Consider the following 26,832-nt stretch of genomic DNA (forward strand, 5'->3'; position numbering starts at 1 on the left):
ATTAGCTATAAAATTAACTGACTTATTTAGATTTGTGTTATCATGAAGATAGAAATATTAATTGCACTCCTCCTCTCATTAGCAATATTTATCGAGGTATAACTGAGCGTTAAAGATGGAAAATTTATGCTATGCTTCAAGTACATATTTTAACTTCAGTATCTTGAATTGTAGGATATCACAAAGTTTTTTCTAGGACCCATTAGGTGCGATGTTTATAATCTACACTGAAATGCTTAAAAATGATTTTTTATACTACTAGTATCATTTACATTTTTGAAATACATTTTTTAATAATTTTTTTTATCATGTTTTTATCACAAATATAGTTTCAATATATATACCATGAAGAATTCACATCACATCAGAAACAGTTAATAACAAATGCCAGAAACAAATACAACAAAACAGAAACAGTTGTAACACCCTCTTGATCATCCTCGTGTGCTTTTATGCTACATATTATAATAGCTCGGGTTCGAGATTTAATGCTGTTGGTTGCTAAGCAAATGTAAACAAAAAATGGGGCATAGTTCCATTGTACGCTCATCCACTTGTCCAGTACATGTACCAGTAAAATTTTTCATGAACAAGTGATAATTGCTGACCACTTGTCCGATTTGACAAGGGATATTTTTCTAGGAAGAATTTTTTATAGCTAAGCATGAAAACTTAAAGAATTAAAATTTGTTGTCAACTTTTTATCTGAGGTTCAAAATGAAAACATGCCATGCATGCGGTTTGTAAATAGTTAAATGTTAATCCTGCTTGTAATAATGATGGCCCTGGTTGTCAAACTTGATCAGGAACAATGTTACTATGAAACTTGTCTGAAATATCTGATGTTTTTCAGGCATTTGTCACAATTTTAATTTTAATATTTAAAGTACCATGAAGTTGACTACTTAGAACTACAGTAACTTTGAAATGTGTACTTTTACTGAAGGAAATTTGGGTTTTTATTATCTGGCAGGAGAGCTTTAGCAAAAGACAATTTTAAGGCTACAAAGGATAAGCAAAAGAAGGCAAAGAAAAATTTGAAGTCATATAGTCAGCTATTTCTTGTTGTTACTATTTTTCTTTCATACATGTAATTATATAACAGGATTTACATCTACTTTAGGATAGGATGATACAGTTTAGTAATTTGTAATAGATGTGTCCACTCAAAATCTCAAAAACAGACTCCATGAATGTATTATTTTATACTATTGTAATGTACAATATTTTTTCAAATTGTTAAATAGGTCTTTTATGAAATATTTTCATACAAGTAAAAGTTATGTTCAGACAAGTAAATTTCACAGTCACTTACTTCGAGGGTAACATGCCAGAATATTTTCCCCAATTGTGTCACCCAATGTCGAATGCATATCTTGTCATTTAATTATTCAGTTTTATTTATTTTAATATATTTATATCCAAAAACCTTATTGCTTATGTAATTGCTAGTCATGAGGACCCCTGGAGATAAGCCTATTATGGCAATAGATGGGACTGAAAAAAAAAAAAAACCCTTTGAGAAACAGATAATTGAGGTTTCAAGAATAGAGGGTAAAGTTCATAAACTCACTGAACTTGAGCACTTAGACATATCCATGGTATTTGAGAAAGAGTTTTAAAATACATAAGTAAAACTGTCATTGACAATAAATTTTATTTCTCCATCTTTTATTTTAGCGCACCTGAGCCAAAGGCTTAAGAGAGGTTTTCTGATCAAAATTTGTCTGTTGTATGTCACTGTTGTTGTTGGAGGCGGCAACATAAACTTTTCACATTTTCATCTTTTTCTCTAGAACCACTTTGCCAATTTAAACCAAACTTGCCACAGAGCATCCTTGGGTAAAGGAAATTCAAGTTTGTTCATATGAAGGGCTACACCCTCTTTCAAGGGGAAATAATTAAGAATTGTTGTAAATTTAATGGCATCTTTAAAAAAATTTCTTCTCAAGAATCAGTGGACCAGAAAATGAAATTTCTGTGAATTTTAAAGCTTCATTACTGTGGGCCAGAAAATGAAAATTCTTTGAAAGCTTCATTACTTAGTGTACATTCAGGTTTGTTTAAATCATGACCCCCCAGGGTAGGATGGGGCCACAATGGACAATCAAATTTTTACATATGAATAAATATACATCATCATGTGTAGTAAAAAGAAAAGTAGAACAGCAAGGCCATTGTGACTCGGGTGAGCATTGTTGCCCATGGCCACTTGTTCTTTTTACAGGCATTTTTTACTTTGACAAATTGCACTTTAATAATATAATTATAAGCATAAATTGGATAATATTTTATTAACCATAACATTGTTAATCAAACTTTGGTATAACTGTGAAATTAACTTGTCAAATGACTAGAAATTTCTTACTGAATCTAGATATGGATATACATGTACAGTTCTACAACATTTAAAATTTTACTGTGGCTCAGCACACATAAACAGAAATTTTTGGAGATCAATAACATTTTGTCGAAATCAAAGACAAAATGAAATGCTTGGGTATTTATTTACAAAGTTTGATTTGTTAATTTTTTACCATATGAATAATTTACCCTTTCTTTCCAGTAGACCCTTGTTATGCCATGCTTAGCTTAGAGCCAGGAATAGCAAATCAAAATGAACTTAGTCAGTTGTTCTTGTTTGTAGAAAGAGACAATTTCTTTTCAGGTTCTTTTCCGGTTTCTCATTTTAGGCCTACAGTATTTATTTTTGACTCAAATATTAGGAATATTATACTTGTGGGCAATCAATGAATTCAAAGAATACTCTTTTTTTTAGGTGTTCATGATGCAACTTCCTGGATGGTGTGTAAACTGTTGTGAAATCCACATGATTGAAGGTATCTTACCTATCAATAATATCAATTTTCTCTATTAAAAGCTGCATAAGGAATATATTTTATTTCTTATCTCAAATTTTTGTCCAAGCATCATTCATTTTTTCTTCATCTTTTATCTAGTGAGGGTCATATTAATTGATTAATTTAATCAAGGCTTTATTGTAAAATGTAGTGAAATTATTTCCTTGTGTATGACCTTTAAAGGGGCATAGACTCAGATTTTAAGTTAATATTTTCTCAAATTTTCGACTAGATCATGACATATGTGTGGCTATAGTATTTCACAGGGAAATATCATAAAAAAACTTATTTTACCTGGAAATTATTGAAACTACGAATTTAGGGACGCATTTGATTGACACATCCTTGCGCTTTCACAAAGTAAACTTCATCCTTATGTGATATGTCAATCAAACGCATCCCGAAATTCATAGTTTCAATAATTCACAGATAAAATAAGTTTTTTATTATATTTCCATGTGAAATGCTATAGCCACATATATGTCATGATATAATACAGACAATTTGAGAAAATATTTCAAAATGTCGAATCTGTGTCTATGTCCCTTTAAGAGTAACAGGTAATTTCACTTTTGAATTTTTCTTATTTCAGGAGAAGTCTCCCTTGTTAAAGATCAGCAATGGCAGATAAACAATGCATGATGCAATCTACTCACTAAAAAGATTACACCAATACATCCCATGCATGTATTTCTACCTATCACCTATGTAACCTTTGTCATGATCTTCAGAGAGGTAAGAAAACAAATTATGAAAAAAAAATTTTGGTAAAAGCGACACTTAGAGATCACTTTACATGGTGTCTGTCTGTCTGTCATACCCTAGATCCCGAGAACTGTAAGAGGAATGGATTTGATACTTTGCACTTGCATTGCTTGGCAATTAGGCTTTTGTAAAATACCATATACAGTCAAACTCGGGACCTTGAGATTTATTTCAAATTAACCGAATTTCATTATATCTGTGTGCTATGAATTACATAAAAAATGTAGATACAGTTGAACTTCGTTATCTAGAACACTGATATCTTGAATACCATGGATATGTCAAAGTGATTTGCTGTCCCAACCACTTATTCTTTAAATATTTTACCCTCGATATCTCGAATCCTCAGATATCTCTAAGTTTTTTCTCGGTCCCTTCAAGTTCGAGGTAACAAGGCTTGACTGTACAGTAAAAAAAATATACATGTGAGAATTCATATTTTTACATAACATTACATGCAGTGTTTCAGAAATGTACTTATAGCGACCCGCGCTGATCGCCGAATTCGGTTAAGAATGGGGCAAAAAATAGCATCACCTTAATTTAATCTCTTCAATAGAACTTAAAATAAAATTTACCTTGTTTGAAAGAGAATAAATTAAACTTTCGATCGATGTGCATATTTTAAAGTTTATTTGTTGATGAAAGTGTGTTTTGAAGCGATAAAGTCAATACACAGAGATAAATATCGTCAATGGAGAAGTTTTATCTTCGGCGCGCGTAGCCTCATTCAAGGGGTTCACGTGAACTGAAATGCGGTGGTCTAAATACAAATGAATATGCATGAAACTTTCCAACCAATCACATGTAAGATTTTCCTACAAGACGGAAGTTGAAAGTCAGCTGTAGTCCTATTATTACGAAAGATACAATACACCAAAGTTTTTGCAGTCCTGCATGAAAAGTTATCGGTAAGTTTTTTACTTACATATATATTTTAAAAGTACACTTTCTAAAGTTTTATTTGATATAACTTTCGATTTTGTACGTTCCGGTTTATGCACCCGCATTTTGACCTAAAGGTCAACTTCATTCATAAAATTTCACGCGTCACCGGGCGCCATCTTGGAATTTTACAACTCGCAATACTACATCTCTCACAAACACGATTTACCCTATAAATGAAGCATTGTTTGTCATAGCATTATTATTTATAAAGGATATAGATAATTAGGATTGTTAAAATGAAATTATTTATTATTTTTGATGAATAAATTTGGCAATCGATGTCGTTGATGGTCGAACGAATTTCCTCAGATTTTCAGTACATCGTATTTTTACGTACACGCTTGTTATATCATTTAATGCTTTATTCTGTTGTGAACATTTATAATATGATGAATAATTTCATTTCATTCTCTTGATAATAATATTTATTCATTATATTTGCATTTGGAATAAAAATGAAACCAAATCACTCTCAGATCTATGCACTATCGTGGTCCATGCTAGACCAAATTTTTAAGGCTTTAGGATTTGATTTTAACATTCTTTTGGGTTCATAGGGAAGGGGGGAATGTTTCATGGGCCTACGCCCGCAGGGTAACCCCTGCCCAATTTTTTTTTGCTTCTTTTAACTTAGTTTTTTTTTTGTGCAGGAACAAATTTTTCATGTTTTTTTTTTTAATTTTCTTGTGGGTTTTACAGGGAAGGGGGAATGTTTCATGGGCCTACGCCCGCAGGGGTTACTCTGCCCAATTTTTTTTTTATGCATCCCCCCCCCCCGAAATTTTGATGTATCATTGATTTTTATTTCTTAAAATTTCAGATATTTGCACACCTTGTTGGAGTCATGCCTTTTGCTGATTTCCCTGTCCCAGCAAGACACCATGGACTTCCCTGGTCCATACTGTGAGAAATTAAACATTAAAAAACAGGACTTGGAAGAAATCTGTGTTTCACAGTGCGAAATAACCAATGGACTTTTGTTGGAGCTGAAGTCGTATTATGGCAACGGACGTGTGAGCCTACTACTAAAGATCTTACAATCCTTGGATGACAGATTTGCAAGTGTAAACCAGAACTCACTACTTGTGAAAATCAAAAGAACAGCTGACATTCGCAAGAAATTTTCATCGAAGAAGAAGGTCAAAGGTTTTTCATCACTTCATGACTTTTTGGATCAACAGTTCCAACCACCCTCATCGATTACTATACCATCTATTCGATCACCAACTTCTGTCCAAGATGTTAACGTTCTGTGTGAAATTTCTGAAATTGACACCCAGACCAGCCGAGATGAGATCTCTTCAACACAGGAGCCACTTCCCATTCTGCCTTCCACTCTGAGTTCAACTACTGGACATGAGTCTGTTAGTGTCAAGAACTGTCTCGACATAGATGCCAAGGAGTCCAATTCTATGCAGTATGAACTAATGAAAAGAAAGAAAGCTTTAGAAGTTGTGAATAGTGAGATAAAATGTGCTTCAGAAAAGCTTCAGGCCCTCCAGTCTAAAGTTGGACATTTCTCTGTAAAGAATGTGAACAAGAGAGATGAAATCAGTAGAAAAAATCTTCACCTGCTCAGGGATTCACAGCGCACTGTGAGGAAGCTAACAACAGTTGTCAAATCGTTAACGGAAGCCTGCAACGCAAATAATGAAAAAATTAAAAACCTGGAAGCAGTGAACAAAGACCTTGTAAACCAGATGAAAGACTATAAGGACACAAAGGCAGCACTTAAAGCTGAAGAAAAGAAAAAAGTGATTGCCCAAAAGTCTGCAAGTTATTACAAACACTCATCAAAGCACATGAAAGAACTATTGAATTCACCTGTTCAAGATCCTGTCACCAATGAAGATGAAGAGAAGGCCAGAGAAATTGAAGCATTGACCTTGGAAGTTGAGAGACTGCAAGACTTGCTCCAAAACTACGTCAAAACACGAAATAAAGATGGATCATTTGTGGACAGTATCAGAACTTGTGTGATAGAACTGACTGGTCTAGAAGTAGCTAATGAAAAAGTTTCACCTGTCATTTGCTCAGTGGCAAAACATTTATTTTCAAAAGAATTTGCCAAGGGGGACCTTCCTTCCAGCAAGACTGTGCAGACAATTGTTGACGAGGGCCACTATGTTGCTAAGGCATTTATTTCGGAAAAATTGGCTAGCGCCAGCAGCTGGGGATTAAACCGGGACGGCACCACAAGGAAGAAGCAGAAGATTCTGGATACATCCATTACTCTATCATCTGGTGAAGTGATGAGTCTTGGATTTACTCGAGTTTCACATGAGACAGCAGTTGCCATAAACGACACAACAAAAGAACATTTTAGTGAGCTTGCTAGCCTGCAGAATGAGATACATGCAGAAACCAACCATCAGAACTTTATAAGATCATCGTTAGAGAAACTTGGGTATAGCATGAGTGACCGAGCAGCCAATGAGAAGAAGGCGAATGAATTACTTGCCAGCTGGAGGACTACCATCTTGCAGCAATGTGAAGATGAACATGAGCAATCAGAGGTCCTAAACTTTTACTGTATGGCCCATGTCCTCCTTGGATTTCATTCATACTCAAGCAAAGAGTTTCAGGAGTTTGAAAATCACCTTGCTTCTGAGATTGGACCCCTAGGCAGAGACAATTTCCCAGTATTTAAATACTGGAGCAAGAAAGGAACTGTAGTGGAGAGAGTGGTGCGGACAGTTTCCGATGTGTTCGGTCCGTCTGGTGACCACCATGGTGTTCGAGACCTATCGGAAGCTCACTGTGCAGAAAATGGCATTAAATCGCTGATTGGAAATTACAGGGACAACCGGTTTAATGCTCTATTCCAAACAGCAGCAGAAATTCTTGTGCATCGTGAGGATTTCATAACAGTTCTTGAAACAGTCCAAACGCCCAATTTAAAACTCAAAGCTGTTTTAGCAGATTTGAAATGTGATGTAATTGCAGTCCTCTTACAGTGCTTTGGACTTCTTTATGTGAAAGTGACTGGTCCTTACTGGAATCTCATAACCAACTCCGGAGTTCCATACTTGTACCTTTATAGACATATGACTGAGTTGCATGGGTTTCTGGACAAGTGCATCAATGATCCAGCCCATCTTCTAAACAACGTTCATCACTGGAGTGAAGATGACCCATCTGACCTATCAAGGATCCCACAAAGAAACCGCATATCTCATGCAGTGTTCCACATTCATGAAAATCACAGACAGCATCTGTTTACTGCCATCAAAACTGTTGCAAAGGCAATGAAAGCAACAATGGACAAACAACTCAAGGATTTCTTACCAGATGGAAAATTCTGCAAACCACCATCAAAGAATGAACTAGCACGAACATCGTTTGCCCATGTCACAAATCTAGGATGTGAACACCACTTCGGTGACTTGGACAGTAGCCAGCGCAGACGCCCAAGAGCAACAATGCATCACCACTCCTCAGTACAGCTGATTAAACGGAATAGAGTAAAAATGATGGACTGGTTAGGTGAAATGACCCCAGAAAAAAGACAAGAGCTTTTGAAGACCGCAAGAAAGGGTGGAAAAACTCTTCGCGAAGCCCATATTGCAAAGGAGAGGAGTGTACTGACAGAATTGCATGCAGAAATGTTGCAAGCAAAGAACAAGAAGAGGAAAAACAAAGAAAACCATCAAAACAGGCGGAGAAACAGACAACGACCTGATGACTCAGATGAGCCAGGAGACTCGGATTATGAGAATGATGACCACCTCCTAGAAAAGTTGCCTGGAAATGATGTGCGTGTGAACGAGTATGTTGCAGTGGCGTATGATGACACGTGGTATCCTGGAATTGTGATGCAGATAAAGGAGACTTGTGTTGTTGTTAAATTCCTTGACTGCACAAAGAACCAAGGTGTGTACCAGTGGCCACGTCGTGATGACATTCAGGATGTCAACGTTCGATATATTCTGAAGAAAGGATTCATTCCGGAATGTTTGAATTCAGGACGGATGTGGGGGATTTCCGAATTTAGTGACATTGAAAATTTGTATAAACAATACAAGGCAGTTTTTTTCTAAGTTATCAATTGTATGACTGTGGAATAGAAAATGCTTATTACTATGATTATGAACAGTGATTATTGGATGTTTGCATGATCATGGTGTAAAAATTAAAATTTTGATGTGCAGTGTTTTGTAATTGTTTATGTCTGTCTACATCTCATATAATTTTATGGCAAAGTATATTGATTTTGAATAGTTCTGGAAGCATATTAATTTTATTTATTAATTTTTGTTGCAAAGTAAAATCATGATGCATTCTGTGCATTTGAATAATATTAATTATTTAATATTCTTGATATATTCCATATACATGTATAATGTGATATTTCACTTTTGTGATAAACATATTCAATACATAATCATTTTGACATTAAGGAACAATTTACAAAGAATTAGCATTTTATATGTAGTAAAAATTCATTATTTGTTTTTTAAATTTTTATTACAGATAGAGTTGCATGTGGTATTTTTTAACTTAATCATGATGGCATTTTGATGCAATGAAAAAAAAAATCTTGTTTTTGCAATAAATTTATTAAAACTTATGAATATTTTGTCTTTTTTCTTTATGAATGCTTAAAGATAGAGAAGAAACAATGGCAGAATCAGAAAGAACAGAACTTTTCCAGTCTGAGTACCAAATTTTATGAAAATCTGACAAGAAATAAAAAAATTGGATGAAAATAACTGATTTTTTAGTCTTCGCCGGGTCCGCCGCCAGGCGGTTTGAGCTGCATCATTATTAAGGCATAAAATTCTAGAAAACGACCGAAATGTCATGACTAAAATGCCATAACTTTTTTTCTAATAAAGATATCTTCATGAAATAAAAAGTGTTGTACAGCATTTAATGAGCTCTTTCAAGTGGCATAAAGTTTGCTTACATTTTTCAAAAATAAAAAATTAGCTTGGGTTGCTAGTACTTATCTCTATTTTTCAAAAGAGTCCTAAATTTTTCTCACTGTTTTATTTTTTTTTTTTTTGATTTGTGTTAGAAAACTATCAAGACTATTTATACACGAAAAAAGTATTGCTTTATAAAATATCTTATCGAAATATTTTGGTCAATACACAGCCCTATTCTCCACACACCAATTTACACATGGCACCCCTACATATTTTATCCATGTCAGTCTTAATGCCGTAGTTAGAAAATAAAAATGGCGACTAATATGTTCCGGTGAGAAATGCTCAATGATTATTGTTTTATCTATAGAACACATAATTAAATTTGTACAGGTCCACCAACATCAAATCACCTTTGAAAAATTAACACGTGCTAGTCGTATATAGTCAGTCACCTGAGTCCACTCGTCGCAATTGGCAACTTCAATGTACCCGTTATCAAAACTGCTATAAGCTTTGTGTTCAGCGGACCCCAAAATCACTTCAAATTAACAGAGTTTTTCAAGTTAACCGATTTCAATCTAAACGAGTATTTATTGCAAAGAAACTGCACCAGCATTTTAGGAGAAACCAAATTCATTTCAAACAAACTGATTTTTCAAACAAAGAGAGTTCAATGCAAGTGAGTTCGTTACATTACAATTCAGTTGACCTTGACCTTTGGCTTTATAAAATCACTCTGGCGGTTGATTGAATCATTATTATTATTATTTTTTTTTTTTTTTTTTGATTTTGAGAGGCAGGATTTTGATAATTAGCATTTATATCACATGTTACTGTATATGAGCTCATGACACTGTACTTTGAAACTGTATGCAATATAACCACACAAACTGAAATTTAAATACAATGAAAAGACATCAGGATGGGTATACCAAAAGTATCGATACAGACTGAAGAGAGACTGAAATCTCTTTTGGAAGATATCAGGGATAAAGATATATTTATTAAAAATAATTATTTTAATTATACCCCCACTCCGAAGGAGAGGGGGGTATACTGTTTTACCCTTGTGTGTCTGTCTGTCTGTGTGTCTGTCTGTCTGTCCGTAACAAATATTTCGTCACAGTTTTCTCAGCAACTACTCATCGCAGATGCTTAAAATTTTAGCACACACTTTGTTGAGGTATGCCATATGGTGGGATTCATTTTTGTACAAATCTGATTTCAACTTCCTGTTTATCCGTGCATCTGTCTGTACCATACATAACAAATTTTGGTTGCAGTTTTCTCAGCAACTACTAATTGCAGATGTTTGAAATTTTAGCACATTCTTTGTTTAGGCATGCCATATGGTAGGATTTATATTTGTACGAATCCGATGTCAACTTCTTGTTTATCCGTGCATCTGTCCGTACCATCCATAACAAATTTTTGTCGCAGTTTTCTCAGCAACTACTGATTGCAGATGCTTGAAATTTTAGCACACTCTTTGTTTAGGCATGTCATATGTTGGGATTCATTTTTGTACGAATCCAATGTCAACTTCCTGTTTATCCGTATGTCTGTCCGTACCATACGTAACAAATTTTGGTCCCAATTTTCTCAGCAACTACTGATTGCAGATGCTTGAAATTTTAGCACTTTCTTTGTTTAGGCATGTCATATGGTGGGATTCATTTTTGTACGAATCCGATGTCAACTTCTTGTTCACCCATAACTGAACTTGTGTATTTTCACATCGGAATGTATATTCACATCAAAGCAGGGGTATTACTAGTGAACATTGGCCCACAGACTTCTTGTTAATTTCAATTTTATAATTCACTTTAGCTTTGAAGGGTGGGGAATCATATATCTATTGTCAGATTTTATATGATAAATGCTATTCTGTTTTGGTCCTACTATTTGTGGATTTTTTTTTCTTTGCTATATAAGGGCTATTTTGAAATTAATGAGACATTTACTTTTACTCCATAAAAGAAAGACATAAATTCATGAAAATTTGTCAACATTTTAACAAGAACAAATAAAACAGCTATGCAAAATTTCTAATTGATAGGATAATTAGACATGTCCCATTGGAATTATAAACTTGCATATGTCTATTGACCTAAAGCAGCATTGCTTCTTCATTTTCATCTCATGCCAGCCATAGATCTTTACCATGTTGAGACAGTCTGGAAGCTTTAATGCTTCTTTCTCTGTCATCACAGAAACTAATCAACTGATTGAGATGAAACCTTCTTAGGGTTAACAGGCATGTTGTGTAGATGTGCAGAAGGAAGGTCATTTTACCCACACTTACATGCACATGCGTGCGCGTGCAAGGAGTGAAATGACTGAAGCAATTGAAACACCATCAACCTTCCTGTTTTTTTATGATATGCTTTGAACTTCATTGTATAGACTTATATTAGTGGTGTAGACAAGAAGAGGTGGTTGAATTAGCAAGAAAGCATGTGCATGCATGTGTGCTTTGCTCTGTTTGACTGACACAAAAAATCTCAATAACCTTTGTGTTTTTTGATGAAATGCTTTGAAATTTAAAACATAGTCATACACAACAAGGCTCTACATTTTGATATAATATATGAGATATTGTGAAAACACGCTCATGCAAGTGTGCTGCAATTTGATTGGCTTAAACTTTAAATGGCTGTTACAGTAGTAACTTTCTTAGTTTTTAACAAAACTGGATGGAATTCAGAATATAGATAGGTGTAATGGGTTCCTACATTGTGCTACTATGAAAATTGAATGCAAGAACGTGGATTCTGATTTGCCAATACTTATATGGCCGTATCTCTCATAGTTTTCAATGAAAATCTTTAGATTTCTTACATAGCTATTTATTGTGAGTCTCTTCACGAGGAAGGAATATGAAATATTTAGAAAATATGGGCATGTGCATGCGCTAGAGGTGTAACGATACAGCAATACATCGATCGTATTGATCGCAAGGGCTGACGATACGCGTATTGTATTGCCATGTATGTATTGTGATACAGTAGAAGATAATTTTCATTGTTTTGTTTGTAACTTCTACATTCAACCTAACAAATTTTAATGTTTTAAAATGGCTAAAAAAAGGTAGCAAAGAAAAAATACAATATCAAGACTATAAATCCACCTTTTATTAACTTTGATAAGGGTTATCAAGATATTCTTTGTATATTTTCTATAACTGTGGAGTTAGCAAAGAATTATATGTTTAGATAAAGCTTAATTCAATTGGTGACCGCTGTATCATGGTACATGTTGTATATCACATGACCGTATCATGATATGTATCATATCGTTAGGTAGTTTGCGATACTCAGGCCTAGCATGCGCTGAAATCCAGTTGGTTAATACTCGAAGAACTATACCAGTGTTGTTTTTCAAATAAATACTACTGAAAATAAAGTATAGATTTATTAAACAAAAGAATTGCATAATGAAATGAAGCCTGTAATGAATGGGGCCCATAAGAGAATGGGGAAGTGTTTGGGGAACATCTGAAACAGTTCCCTTTACAGTTAGCACTAGTTGTTATTGTTTTAGAAGATCTTTTAGTCTGGAAAAGAGTTCTCCACAGAGCTACGTAAAATTCTAGGTATGCTTGCTGTGTCGTGTTGACATCAAAATCTATTTTATTGATGTAATCAGATATCTATACCAAGCTTAGATTTTTTTATGATCTCCGTATTTCTGATTGAAATTCTAAGAAGCTTGCACAAAATGAATTGAAATGAAATTGAAAAAATAAATACCGATATATAATTTGAATTATTTTCGCTCTTGCTGTATATGGGTCCACTGGGAGTTGGAACATAGGTATAAAATATTTCAATATATGATTTCGTGACGGCACCGGGTACCCCTTCTATGTACCCATTAATATACCATTGAAAAGAAGAAATAAAATATTTGTAAAATATTTGTTGCTTTTATTAATTCTTAGTGTTTGTCAAACGTATATGCCATTTTTCACCAAAAGGCATTACTTGGAAAGAAAAATAAACACTATGTACTAATAATCTCTTAACAACCCTCATAATGCTTGTATCAAATAATATTTGACCACCCTTAGATTTTCTTTTAATCTTAAATAATGATGCTGTTCATCAGGCGACACATGTGTTCCTTGGAACAGTCTTTTAATTTTAGCTAGCAAGATTATTTGGACTTAAAAGTCAAGTCAATAATCTTCTAACAAACATTTTCTTCTGTCATGTTTAATTCATAGTCACTAGGCAACACTGAAATTTCCACTCATTGCTTTTCAGTCATCAACAGGAAAAGGAATTACCGGTAAGTTGACAGGACTTTCCACACTGTTTCTGGTAGCAGCTTATGATTGAATTGATGGTAGAAGACATGGCCCACTTAATCAAAGGTAAATCTCATGGAATAGTGCTAATAGTACTAATATTTTTTTTTATTCTGTTTTGCATTGAAGCTTTAGGTCAACGGCAAATTTTCTTTGTGTGGATTCTTTTATTCTTCTCAGAAATGTGTGGCTGCTAATTAAGCCATAGCTGTCTGTTTTCTTTGAGAATCAAAGAATTGCAGCAAGTCTTTTAGGTTTTCAATGAAATTTCCTTGTTTTTCAGATAATCCGTATAGAGTGGCACCTTAACCATCACTGGTGAAATAGAAGATGACTAGTGGATGGTCATCACTTTGCAGTTCACTTTCACTTTCTGCAGCCCATTTCTTCTCATCCACAATCATTGTCTTTGGAGGAATGGTGACAGTGCAGTCCTCATGGCTGGGCAGGTAACTTCCTTTCCTTTATTTCTCAGCTTTCACCTTTCTTACAAAATTTATTTCCATAGAACACTGCTACAATATTCTTCCTCTAAGAACACAGTATATGTCACTTGGGTAGCACCTTAGAATTGGGTTTTCCCAGTGGCACTGAAGGTGGCATTTTTGTATTGAACATCTCCTTCCACTCTGATACGTGTATCAGGAGTCCCCATTTTTCATTTAGATCCTGAATGTTCTGTCTTATATTCATCATGCTGGTCTTCTACCCCCACAATAAAGGTTGGGGGAATATATAAGAATCACCTTGTCAGTCTATCAGTGCCAACTTGTTGGTCATTGGAAGCTCAAACTTGGTACAAAGAATGTTTATGACCTGTTGGTGTGTCAAGATCTTGACCCAAGGTCATTCCGGCTAGTTCAACAGGGTTTGACACTAAGGCATGTTTGACCCAGTCTAGTAAATGAGTGGTCCAGTCGTGTAAAAGACCAATTGGTCGTATTGATAAAATAACTGTTGAACCCCCATTTCAGTCCTTCAAATAAATAATCTAAAAACTTTCAAAGAAAGGACAAGGTATGGTAATGGCCGAATCTGGCCCCTTATTTGATGTAAAAATCAGAACACAGTTAAAATTGTGATAGTTTGTAGGTAAGAATTAAAAATAATGCTTGTTTTAAAACCAGCACTAATTTTGATTCAAAGCTTACATGGAGGCCACAAGAGGTTGTAGAAGTACTGTAGGTTATTTTCCAGAATTTTCTCAATTCTGGTCGCATTTTGTCAAATTTGAGATACTTTTCACTTCGGGAAATAGAGAGCACAAGGCTGCCTATCTGAGATTTTTATACATAAGATGCATCTGATACTAGTGTATGAAATATATAAATTTGGTAGATAGGCAAGCTTGTGCTCTATGTTTTCTGAACCAAAATGTGCTGTAAAATCAATGAAAATTTGCATAAAATGAGAAAATTCGGAAACTGACATATTTCCTGACCTTCCTGTGGCCTCTGTGTATCCCATAACTTAGAAACAATACTCAATTTATGGCAGGGGTGACGTCAGGTTTTTAACTGAAAAACTGTTGCAACATTCTAAAAGACACCCCAAACCAGGGGCCAAAAAGGGATCTTAGCCTATCTTATCCTTTCTTATATGTTAGATTGTAAACAGTCATTGCTGTGTAAAAATCCCCACATGACCCAATCACTATTTTTAGCCACAGCTGTTATTAACAAGTCGAGGTCAAAACTACTTTTGTTCAGTACAATGTTTCAATATGATGTAAATAGTTATGTTTAGTATAGTTTTAAACTAATTTATTAATATTAACGATAATTATTTTATGAAAGTTTGTTGAATCTTTAGGGCTCATATTGCTCAAATGTCCTGATGAACCCGACTTGATTGGCAGGATCCCATCAAACAGTCTGTCAAAATTCAAGGTCACTGACAGAAAAGATATAAACTTCTTGTCCAGGATATCAGTTAGCAATGGAGAATCATTGAGGCTCATTCTTGGTACAAAGATTATTGAAGACCTGAGAGTGTGTCATGACCTTGGCCCATGGCAATTCTGGCAAGTTCAAGGTCACTGGCTTAAAAAGGTATAAAACACTTGTGTAGGCTGTAACTTTGTAATGGAGAATCATTGGAAGCTCTTACTTGCTACAAAGATTGTTTATGACCTGGAAGTTTGTCTTGACTTTGACCAAGGTCATTCTGGCAAGTTCAAAGTCACTGGCAGATAAGAGATAACATTCCTGTCCAGTCAATAACTTTGTTACTGAGCTTTAATTTGCTACAAAATTTTTTTTTGACCTGAGGGTCATTGTGACAAGTTCAAGGTCTCTGGCAGAAAAAAAATGCAAGTCTATTATTTTGTATTAATGGAGAAAAATTGGATGTCCATATTTCACTCTTAGATTACTCATGTCCAAAGATCTGTCATTTTTTAACCAAAGTCATTTTGGTAAGTTCAAGGTCACATTTACACATTCTAAATAAAAGAATTGCAGCAGGGTTATAACCTTATTATTTTGTGAGATCGCTCACAGCACCTTTAGCTGACATAAGTGATGTAATAATTTTTCTCACTTTGTTTCAGGTCTACTGCATGTTGACAGCTGATACTTGTTCTCTATTTGCTCCGAGAGGCCTACTACACATTACCTCAGTTATGACTGTACTCGTGCTGGCTTTTATGATGTTAATTTCCTTTACCTGCACTGCGTTAAACTTGGTCAATTCTGTTACTGTCGCTCACCAACAGATGAAAATAAGATTTAGCTGATCCTGCCAACATTGTGACATAAGCGGTCCAATGTCCAATATCTCACTCTGCAGTCAAACATCATTTTTTTATGAATGCTCAGTAAAACATTGGAAATGTTAGACTTTTTTAGCATTGATTTATATAGTTATATATTTTTAAAGTAATAACAATTCTTTTTATTGATGTATGTTTAAGTATGCAAAAAGGAACATTGATGATATTTATCTTCTGAATAAAATTTTATATCGATAATTTATGCTCTTGTTTATACAAACCGCAAATGAGGCTTTCTATTCATTAGGAACTGGACCCATAATTACTTTCTTAAGGAGGAATGCCACACCAAAATTTTATTCCATTGGTCTTAAGACATCCATGTTAAGGAAGCTCTAAACACTAATGAAAAATGCTTTTTGGGCTTTGAGAAAAATATATCGTATAAAGGTGCACATATTCAGTGTATCAAGTTCATTTTCAACATAGGGTGCCTGCCTTATTTCTGTAGAAAAAAATGTTCAAAGACAATGAACTATTTGTGAACAGAAATCACTGTTGTTTACTAGCATCAGGAAAATTAATGAAAATAATGTATTCAATTACTTAATCTTGGTCTAACATAACATTAAGAATACTTTAATTCATAAGAAATTGTGTCATTAACTGTAGATTCCCATTTATACTATTTTTCTTCTAAGGGCAAATCACTCAATAAAAATACCCTACGAATAGAACTCTTTAGTGTGCAGTGTTTAGAGCTTCCTTAAGTCATGGTTTCAGCATTGAAAGGCCTAGCTCTTAATTATTTTATAAGAATTTTCTCCAATTTTTCATAGAAAATGAAAAAAAAAATGTTTTATTTGCAAATAAGATGCTTTATAGTTAAAAATTTGATGTTAATGAATGCATAATGTAAATATCTCATAAAATATGTGAAGAAAAGCCAGATAGACATTTTAATTCTTTTACTAAATTTTTTTTTTTTTCGAAAAAGTACATTATTTGTGAATATCTTCAAAACATATGGATAATATATTCAAAAAACAAGTCACAGCTACAAAGGATATGTTAGACAATCATATTTGAAAAAGAAATTGAAACGAAATTGCGAAATTTTAGAGAAATTATTTTTTTACAAATTTTAGCCGATCCCGATCGAAATTAAACTGATCCCAACCAGAATTTTATAATAATTGATAATAGATAATATTTTCACAAGGAATACAAGTTTGTTCAGGTGTAATACGCGTTAAAAAGTAATTGAACTTGATAAATAAATAAATTTCTTAGTGGTAAATACTTAAAGAAGGCAATAATTTCATCTTATTTATTTTGTGTTAATTTTGATCGGGATTGGTCTAAATATTGAAAAAAATAGTTTCCCTAAAATTTTGCAATTTCAATTTCTTTTTAAAATATGGCTGACTAACATGTTCTCCATAGTTCTGACTAGCTTTATGAAGATTTTATCCATAGGCTTAAAAAAATATTCACAAATAATGTGTTTTATTTTCATAAATAAATTTTTTACTTAAAATATTTAAATGTCTATCCAGGTTTTCTTTAGATATTTTATTACACATTCATATTATATATACATTAACAGCAAATGCTTAAATTTGTTGTTTATATCAAAAATATTTGTAAAAAAAAAAAAAAAAAAAAAAAAAAAAAAAGCTTTCCAAGAACTACATGTGTAAAAGTTTTTGGTCAGCAAAGATGCATTTCATGCGAGAGGCGCACCAGTCATTGTCGGATTATTTTTTTTTTAATATTCACTGGTATTAAGCCGATATCTGTACCAGTAGGTACGCATATCCCAAGATGACGTCCAGCTTGACACTTTCATGAGTTTACACTGCTTGATTTTGTTATTTTTGTCATATTTCATTAAATGAATCAAAGTGAATTGTAGATTTATTGAGTCTTGACAATTAGCTAGCGACAAGCAGAGCTGAATAAAACCTACAAATAAATCATATATCTCGTATGAAGGTGATAAGCGTACCTTGATGTTTTGGACATAAAAACCATGTGTAAATGATATCGGTACCTGCTAGTTTTATTTTTTCTAATTCTTTGCATTTTAACAATTTGCGCATAAATGTATCTGTCAAATATTTCACAGGAACGTAGCATCGTTTTTGAAAAAAGGGGGGGGGGGGCAGCAAGAGAAAAAATTCAACATACTCGAAAATCCTATTTCGTGGGAGGTGTAAGTGGGGGAGGGTAGGTGTTCCATCTTTCAGTACCAAATTTTATTAATACATTACCCTGAATTGACTATACTGCAACAAAAAAGGGGGAGCTGCCCTTTCAATGAATGAAATATATGTAGATAACGAACGGTATTCAAGCTCAAATGTCCATTAAACAATACAAATCGGGAGCAGAGCAAACACGCACCTCTATAATGTCAGAGGTGGGATCAGATGCCATGGAGGAGCAAGCATCCCCTGCTGACAGGTCATACCCGCCGTGTGCTCCTTGTCATGATCGTGAAATACGGAAAAATCCGTCGACAATGAACCTTTTCAATCGCGAAAAGTAAAGTTTGTAGTTTCAAGTCTGTAACAATGTTTTTTTAAGGTGGAGAGGGGTTGAGCCACAGGAAAACATTCAGGGTTTTTTTTAAATGTTAAAAAAGCAAAATGTTTACAAGCAATAAAGGGAAATAGGCTGTTGACTATTTTACAAAACTTAAATTCTTAAAACTGAGAAAGGAGGGGGAGGGGGTGTTGTAATACTCTCATTTTCTTTTCTGCACGAAATATATTCTGTACAATACGGTGCAAGCGGTTCAACGCTACCACAGAAAAGTGTGGAAAGTGTGTGTTTGGGGGGGGGGGGTGTCTCAGTTTAAATAATACCATGCATACAGGTGTATCTGCAAAAGACGGATGGGTCCAAATCCAAATCTTATGTAGAGAAAGAATACATATACTTTTACATGTACCGGTAAATACAATGTATAAAAATGTTTGTTTGTTTGTTTGCTTAGTTGTTTAACGTCCCTTCGAGAATGTTTCAATCATATTGAGACGCCAACACTTGCTGGTGGGGGGCTGCAAACTTAGACCTGTACTCGACACTTGCGGCTTTTGAGCAGAGAGAGACCTTTTTCGTGCCAGCATCTACTGCGACAAGGGACTTCGGTTTATACGGTCTTATCCTAAGGACCGGTCTCCACCCTATATAGTACGGAAATAATCCATACATTGTAAAAACAGTTTAGAAATGAGGCAAAAATAATATTTATATACATTTTTGTATGCTACGAAGAGATGCAAAAACAGATATATTCGAGGAGCCGTAACATATTTGGAGATTCGACCGTACATTATTTCGCCTACCACAATATCGAAGTGTATGCTTAAATCTTTGATAAAGTCCCAATATTTAATTACATTGTGACCCATATTCTTTTTCTTGAAATTTTGGGTTTTCTTTGGTGATTATTCAGATTTTCAGCGCTATAATCATTTCCTTTGATTTAATGTATCGTATAAAGGTATATGTTGCAAATTTCTCTCTGCTTTATAGAAAAAAAATGTTTCCTCATCAAATCGGATAACAATTATTTCTATTTTCTGGAGAAAGAGAGAGAGAGAGATTATATTTCATGTAACGCATATCCAGTAACTCGATCACAAAATGACATGGTACATATATATCTTTTTTTCATCAGGGTTTCCATTTACGCGTTAAATATCTATTCTGCATTTCTGGATTAATCTGCATAAAGCTATGTTTAAAGACTATATGTATATATATTCAAATCATTTTAATTCACCAACAGATTGAAGGGGTATATAAGTATATCTATAGATGTAAACTCTCGAAGCTGTGGAGCTTTTCGACATCTGAGGATACATGTATGCGTACCTACTGGTACGGATATCGGCTTAATACCACTGATTTCGGTCATTGGAGGAGAGATTTTTTATACATGTATTTTCAAGAACAGATTCTTTATTTCCAAAATCTGTCCCCCTCTTAATTACCCCCCCCCCCCCCCCCATAGAATGAAAATTGTCGTGCCCTAAAAGATATTGATGATTTCTTTAAAAGAATAGATTGGATAGAAGTTTCTAATCTGAATTAAATTCAAACTATTCGGAAATTGAAATTATTATTTGTCTTCTGCATCAAGCGTATGAGAAAAGCAAATTTGGATTGAAAATTAACTTCAAGCTAGAATTTCAATCAATTTTTTCTCAGACGTCCGACACGAATTCGTTTTCTATCACCAAATCATTTGCGGCTTTTCCCCAACCAACTCAGAATCAGCAGCATACTTTGTACATATCTTAGGACTATCTTAAGATACGTCTTTGGATGTAAAACAAAAGCATCTTAGGAATATCTTTAGTTAAGATGTCGTAATTGGGGAGGGGGGGGGGCGTGGTCATGGGATCAGTTCCCCTTGGGATTTTTAGAGTTGTTGAAATGATATTAATAGTAAACCCAATCCCTCTAGAAAACACGGACCCCTGTTACAATGGCATAGAAAGTCACATACATTTATACATCGTCTGTATATCTATAAAGGCAAAGCGATTTAACACCCCCTCCCCCTCTAAAACGAAATAGCTATATAAGGTATGGATAAGTTTATGGTTTTTTATCCTTGCTTGACAATAATGTCTGAGTCCTCTTTTTTTGAGTGCGCGGCTGTGTACCCTCCTTCCCCCCCCCCCCCCGGAAAATGCCTGTATCCGCGCTTGATATGTATTGGTAATAGTAGTATAAGGAGCCTAGATAGCCGGGTCAACTGAGTGCACTTTTGGGCCCCTGGGGGGATGGCCGGGTCAACTGAGTGCACCCCCGGGGTCAAGGTCAGAGATCTGGAAAAACCCACACGCGCTCAGCACTCACCTGGAAAAACCTAGCCATTATGACGTCATACACTGTATAAGTATTGCATGTGTCTGACTTGAAGCTCATTCTGTCGTCAGTTCCATCAGCTGTCGACATGGATTCTGCTATGAAAAAACTGTTACATGCCCAGCAACTGATGAGATGGAGAAGACGGGCGAAAGAGTTAGAAAGAATTATTTACAACAATAAACACAGAGAATTAGCGCTCAGAAAAAGAAATGCGAGAATATTAGAGAGAACGCAGAGAGCCCAAGTCCAACAAGAACAACAAAGGACTGTGTCGGATGAAGAACCGCACTCATCAGCCCATTCACCACCCCATAAGCCAAAGGCCATTTCCCAATATTATCAAGTGAGACTGAAACAAGCCAAGCATTCCAGAAAATTTAAAGCGCATGAAGATGTCTACAGTGTGAATTTTAAGGAATTTCCAGAGGAGGAAAACAGAGGCTTTGTTCGGCGATTATTTAGAGACATGCTGCAAAATGTCAAATATCAAATGCAGTGTAATCCTAACGATTACATACGCCTGAACATACGCCATCCTTCTCTGGATTCCGACATTTGGTACGAGTTTACGCAATGTGAACATTTAAACGAGGACGTCATTTTAGACAAAATAGAAGCCGTGCAACAATCCAAGAAGGATTTTAAACTGGGAGACGGGGCCATGGAATTCGACATGTTTCGGGTCAAGTATCCGGAAGGGAGTGGTGGAGACAAAACCAAACATCTGATGGTCAACAAGGAGAGTTTTAAGAAGGAAAAAAGAAGTATCGTTCAGATCGACAATCCCTGGGATCAGTTTTGTTTAGCTAGGGCCATCGTAGTCACCCGGTTATACAGTGAAAAACCTGAACATCCAGACCCCGAATGGGAAAAACGATGGAAACGCATGAGGTTAGGAGATGTAAGAGCTAATGACCAGAAAAACGAAGCCCTAGCCCTCATGGAACAAGCCGGGTGTGATATCCATCGGCCTTGTGGACCCGAAGAATGGGGGAAATTACAACAGGCGTTAACCCCTCGCTATCGATTGAAAATATTCCAGTTCAAGTCCACCTCCTATAAACTCACCTTAGAACTCGTTTACAAAGGCTGCGGAGAGGGAACTTGTTTGAATGTCCTGTTAAACGACCATCATTACGATGCCATCATATCTATGCCTGGTGTGACGGGCAATCAATACTACTGTGATCATTGCGACGTGGGCTACAGGAAAATCACAGACCATCGTACCCAGTGTCCTCACCGATGTTCCTTTTGTTTAACCGACACGCCCTGCCCTCCAGACGGGAGCCGCATTCAATGTAGCCAGTGCCAGGGATTTTTTCAGAGCAGAACTTGCTACGAAAACCATTTACAGCCTCACAGTAAGAATACGGCCACCACAGTATGCAGTTTAATGGGACGATGTGAGCACTGTCACAAATGGATGTCTAAAAATTTACTCCCTCATCATCATTGCGGAGGACAGAAACAGTGTAAGATCTGTAAGAAAACCGTAGACACGGATCATCAGTGCTACGTTCAACTCAAGCCCGAGAAAAAGAAGAAGAAAGGCAAAGAGACCTTACAGTTCTACATCTATTTCGATTTCGAATGCACGCAGGAAACCGGCATCCACGTCCCTAACCTGTGTGTGGCACACCGCGTATGTCAACATTGCGGTCACTTACCCATAGAAGATCCCTGTCCTCACTGTCGACACATGGGACCCCGTCAACACGTGTTCCGAGGGCCAGAGACCTTAAGGCAGTTCATGGACTGGTTATTACAACCCACTACAGGAAATAAGAATTCCGCCTTATTACACGACGAGGCCATCATCATCGCCCACAATTTCAAAGGATACGACGGACAGTTCATTTTAAATTACCTGGTTCATTCCGCCTGCCTGAAACCTACCGTCATCATGAACGGCAGTAAAATCTTATCCATGCAAATCTGCGGACTGAAATTCATCGACTCTTATAATTTTTTACCTTTTGCCCTGTCCAAGATGCCCTCTGCTTTCGGATTCACCGAACTGAAGAAAGGATATTTTCCACACTTTTTTAATACGGAACACAACCAGAATTACGTGGGGCCTTATCCACCGGCAGCTTACTACAATCCGGACGACATGTCTATAAGTGGACGACAGGCTTTTTACCGATGGTACGAACAACAAGCCGGAAAAGTGTTTGACTTCAAGAAGGAATTTTTAGAGTACTGTGTCTCGGACGTCGATATTTTACGACGATGCTGTGCTCAGTTTAGAGCCACCCTCAAGAGCTTGGTCCATGTAGACCCCTTCCAGGAATCCATCACTTTTGCCAGTGCGGCCAATTTAGCTTACCGTCGAGGATTCATGCCCAAAGAGACCATTGCCATCATTCCCAACCTGGGGTATCAGCCTGCGCGTCGATATTCCGCCAAAGCCTGTCGGTGGTTAAGCTGGATGAGTCACCAGAGCGGACACAACATACGGCATGCTAGAAACGGGGGAGAAGTCAAGATCGGAAGTTATACCGTCGACGGATACCAGGAAGCCACTCGCACCGTCTACGAATTTTACGGATGCTATTGGCACGGATGCCCCACCTGCTATCCGAATTTACAGACCGAAAGTCATCCTCACCGGACCCAATTTACCTATGAACAATTACACGAGGAAACTTTAAGACGGAGTTCTGTTTTAGAGGAAATGGGGTACTCCCTCCGTAGCATCTGGGAGCACGAATTCGATCAACAGGTACAAAGAGAGGTAACTCTACAGAATTATGTACGAGACCTGGACATTCCAGATCCTTTGAACCCCCGAGACGCCCTGTACGGAGGTCGGACTAATGCCACTAAATTATATTGTGAGGAGGGGGACATGAGATACGTGGACGTCTGTTCCTTATACCCTTACGTATTAAAACACAGACCTTTCCCCCTAGGCCATCCTCAGATCATAACAGACCAATTCCAGGACGTGAGAACTTATTTCGGCCTCATTCACTGTCGGGTCCTACCACCCCAAGGCCTCTATCACCCCGTTTTACCTTATCGCACGGGAGGCAAGTTATTGTTTCCCTTATGTCGAACGTGTGCGGAACGACAGGACTCTACCTCTAAACATCGATGTCAACACGCAGACCAGGAACGCAGTCTTACGGGTACCTGGGTGACTACAGAATTACATAAAGCCCTGGACATGGGATATACCTTAGAGCGGATTTACGAAGTTTGGCATTTTTCAGAAAGCAGTCGAGATTTATTCAGATCTTACATCGATACCTTCTTAAAGATCAAACAGGAAGCTTCTGGATTCCCACCTGATTGTCAGACGGAGGAACAGAAACTAGATTACATTCGTAAAGTCTTAGACAGAGAAGGGATCAGGATGGACCTGTTAAGTATAGAAAAAAATCCGGTGCTAAGAACGATAGCCAAACTCTTTTTTAAATTGCTTGTGGGGAAAATTCGCTCAACGCCTGTTATTACCTAAAACTCGATACTTGACCGAAGAAGAGGAACTACAGCAACTCTTACAAGATTCGACCATTGACATCAAAGGGATAAAACTCTTAGAAAATAAAGAGCAGGCCGAATCGGACATGATGCTGGTCAATTACTCGGCTATGTTAAGGAAGGAAATGGAAAATGCGATCTTACGGACATGCTTAATACGTATTATTTTAAAAAATCTTTGTAACAAAGTAACTGTAAAAAAGTAGGACAGGTAATATAGATATCCATAATGGATAGGTTTGTGGCTTACTCAGTACCAGTTACATTGCATGTATCAGCTGTGTGTCACGTGACTTGCATAAAAATAGAATTGTTCAGCTGAATGTAGAAAATGGGGCTAGTGCAAGGGCATACGCATGTTTTTAGAGAAAAAAAATGATACATATTAAAAATGATTAACATCGGCTTCCCGAAAAGTGCTGGGAGCTAGTTTGAGCTGTTTCGGAAATACTCGTAATTTTGCCGAAAATGCGTTTAATAGCCCAGAATTTCCACTTCGCTTAAATTCTGTCATGAATAAAAATAATGTTATGCCGACCAGAATCAGCTCCCAGCACTTTTCAAAATATACATGAAATAAGCAATTAATATTCCATATTTCAGCTCAAACAGTGTAGTCTATGCCCTTGCACTTTTGAGCTTAATCAGGTATACACTCATCGTGTTAGCGATATTCTTGGCATACTTTGTCTTTGTGCAGCTCCATAGCACCTGGATATATTAATAATCTACATTATTGTTTTAAATGAATCATTTCCTTTTAATTTTATTGATTAGATTTAAACATTAGCAATGGTTTAATATTTATTTAAGCATTTTTGTAATTATTAAACCAATGGATCCACGCCTCTAGATCACTTGTACTGCGTCAAGTCAAGGCTAGTGACGTCATTTATGAAGCAAGATTTGCTTCTAATAACTCGGCAGTATAGTTATCAGATGTTGTGATTTTACATGCTTTTATAAAAAATTGATAAAATAAATGAATGCAAGATGTTATTTACGCATTATCATGTGGTTAAATAGATTTTTGTCGCTTGTTAAATTTTCAATGACGTCACAATGAAACTTCACATACGGTGCATCACAGAGGTGAACTCAGGCCTTCCTTAACATAGCTGAGTATCAAGAGAAACAGGAATTCGTGGAAGAGTGTCCCTTCGGAAACGTAGTACTGGCCTGTTTCACTACCGCCCATGCCCGATTACACCTCTACGAGACTTTACAACCTTTGGGAGATCGGGTCCTTTATTTCGACACGGACAGTATCATATACCAACATGAGGAGGGACAATTTAATCCTACCCTTGGCAACAGTTTAGGAGAATGGACAGACGAATTAGACGGGGACCACATTATCAAATTCATGTCAGGAGGCCCCAAAAATTATGCTTACCTCACCGCCAAGGGAAAATCCATGTGTAAAGTCAAAGGATTGACTCTCAATTATCGGGCCTCTCAGATCGTGTCACCAGAGACTTTAGAAAAAATGCTCCAGAAAGAAATTGACGAAATCCAAGTCTCGTATCCCTACAAAATACAGAGGACTCGTCAACATGAAGTCAAGACAATACCTTTAGAAAAACAATATAGAATTGTCTATGATAAGAGACAATTGATGGAAGATTATAACACTTTACCTTATGGTTATTAAAAAAAAAAACAAAACAAAACTGTATTTTAAATGTTGTTGTTATTTTATGGGGAAAACCCCCCCAAAAAAATGAGGGGTTATAAAAAGGGGGGGAAATAATATAACACTTCAGTCATGGCTGGTGTTGATAAGGAGCCAGACTACCTTCCTGTTTACCCTAAATATGCTCTGCTCTTAAAGAGAGAAGCTACCTTTGATGATCGATGGCCCGATTCTTTAAAAGGATTAATACCCGACCTAGCCAAAGCCGGATTTTATTACAGAGGAGTGAGTGATAAGACCATCTGTTTTCATTGTGGTATGACTTTAAACCTCTGGGA

The 26,832-nt window shown here is 36.1% G+C and overlaps 1 protein-coding gene and 1 long non-coding RNA gene across 2 annotated transcripts; both read left to right on the forward strand.

Moving 5' to 3' along the window:
• The first annotated feature begins 2,817 nt into the window (after positions 1-2,817).
• On the forward strand, positions 2,818-14,119 carry LOC133194506 (uncharacterized). The gene is made up of 4 exons (XR_009722106.1): positions 2,818-2,840; positions 3,454-3,596; positions 13,717-13,826; positions 14,044-14,119. It is a non-coding gene; the product is annotated as an uncharacterized LOC133194506 (long non-coding RNA).
• A 7,332-nt stretch (positions 14,120-21,451) lies between these two features.
• LOC133194977 (uncharacterized) lies at positions 21,452-26,512 on the forward strand. The gene is made up of 3 exons (XM_061330870.1): positions 21,452-21,709; positions 21,863-24,743; positions 25,977-26,512. The coding sequence occupies exons 1-3, from the start codon at positions 21,452-21,454 to the stop codon at positions 26,510-26,512; spliced, it is 3,675 nt and encodes a 1,224-aa protein (XP_061186854.1).
• Positions 26,513-26,832: the final 320 nt, after the last annotated feature.

This window comes from Saccostrea echinata, unplaced genomic scaffold (assembly GCF_033153115.1).
Source record: "Saccostrea echinata isolate AGI-Se365-2 ecotype Australia unplaced genomic scaffold, CSIRO_AGI_Sech_v1 ptg000029l, whole genome shotgun sequence".
Classification (NCBI taxonomy): domain Eukaryota; kingdom Metazoa; phylum Mollusca; class Bivalvia; order Ostreida; family Ostreidae; genus Saccostrea; species Saccostrea echinata.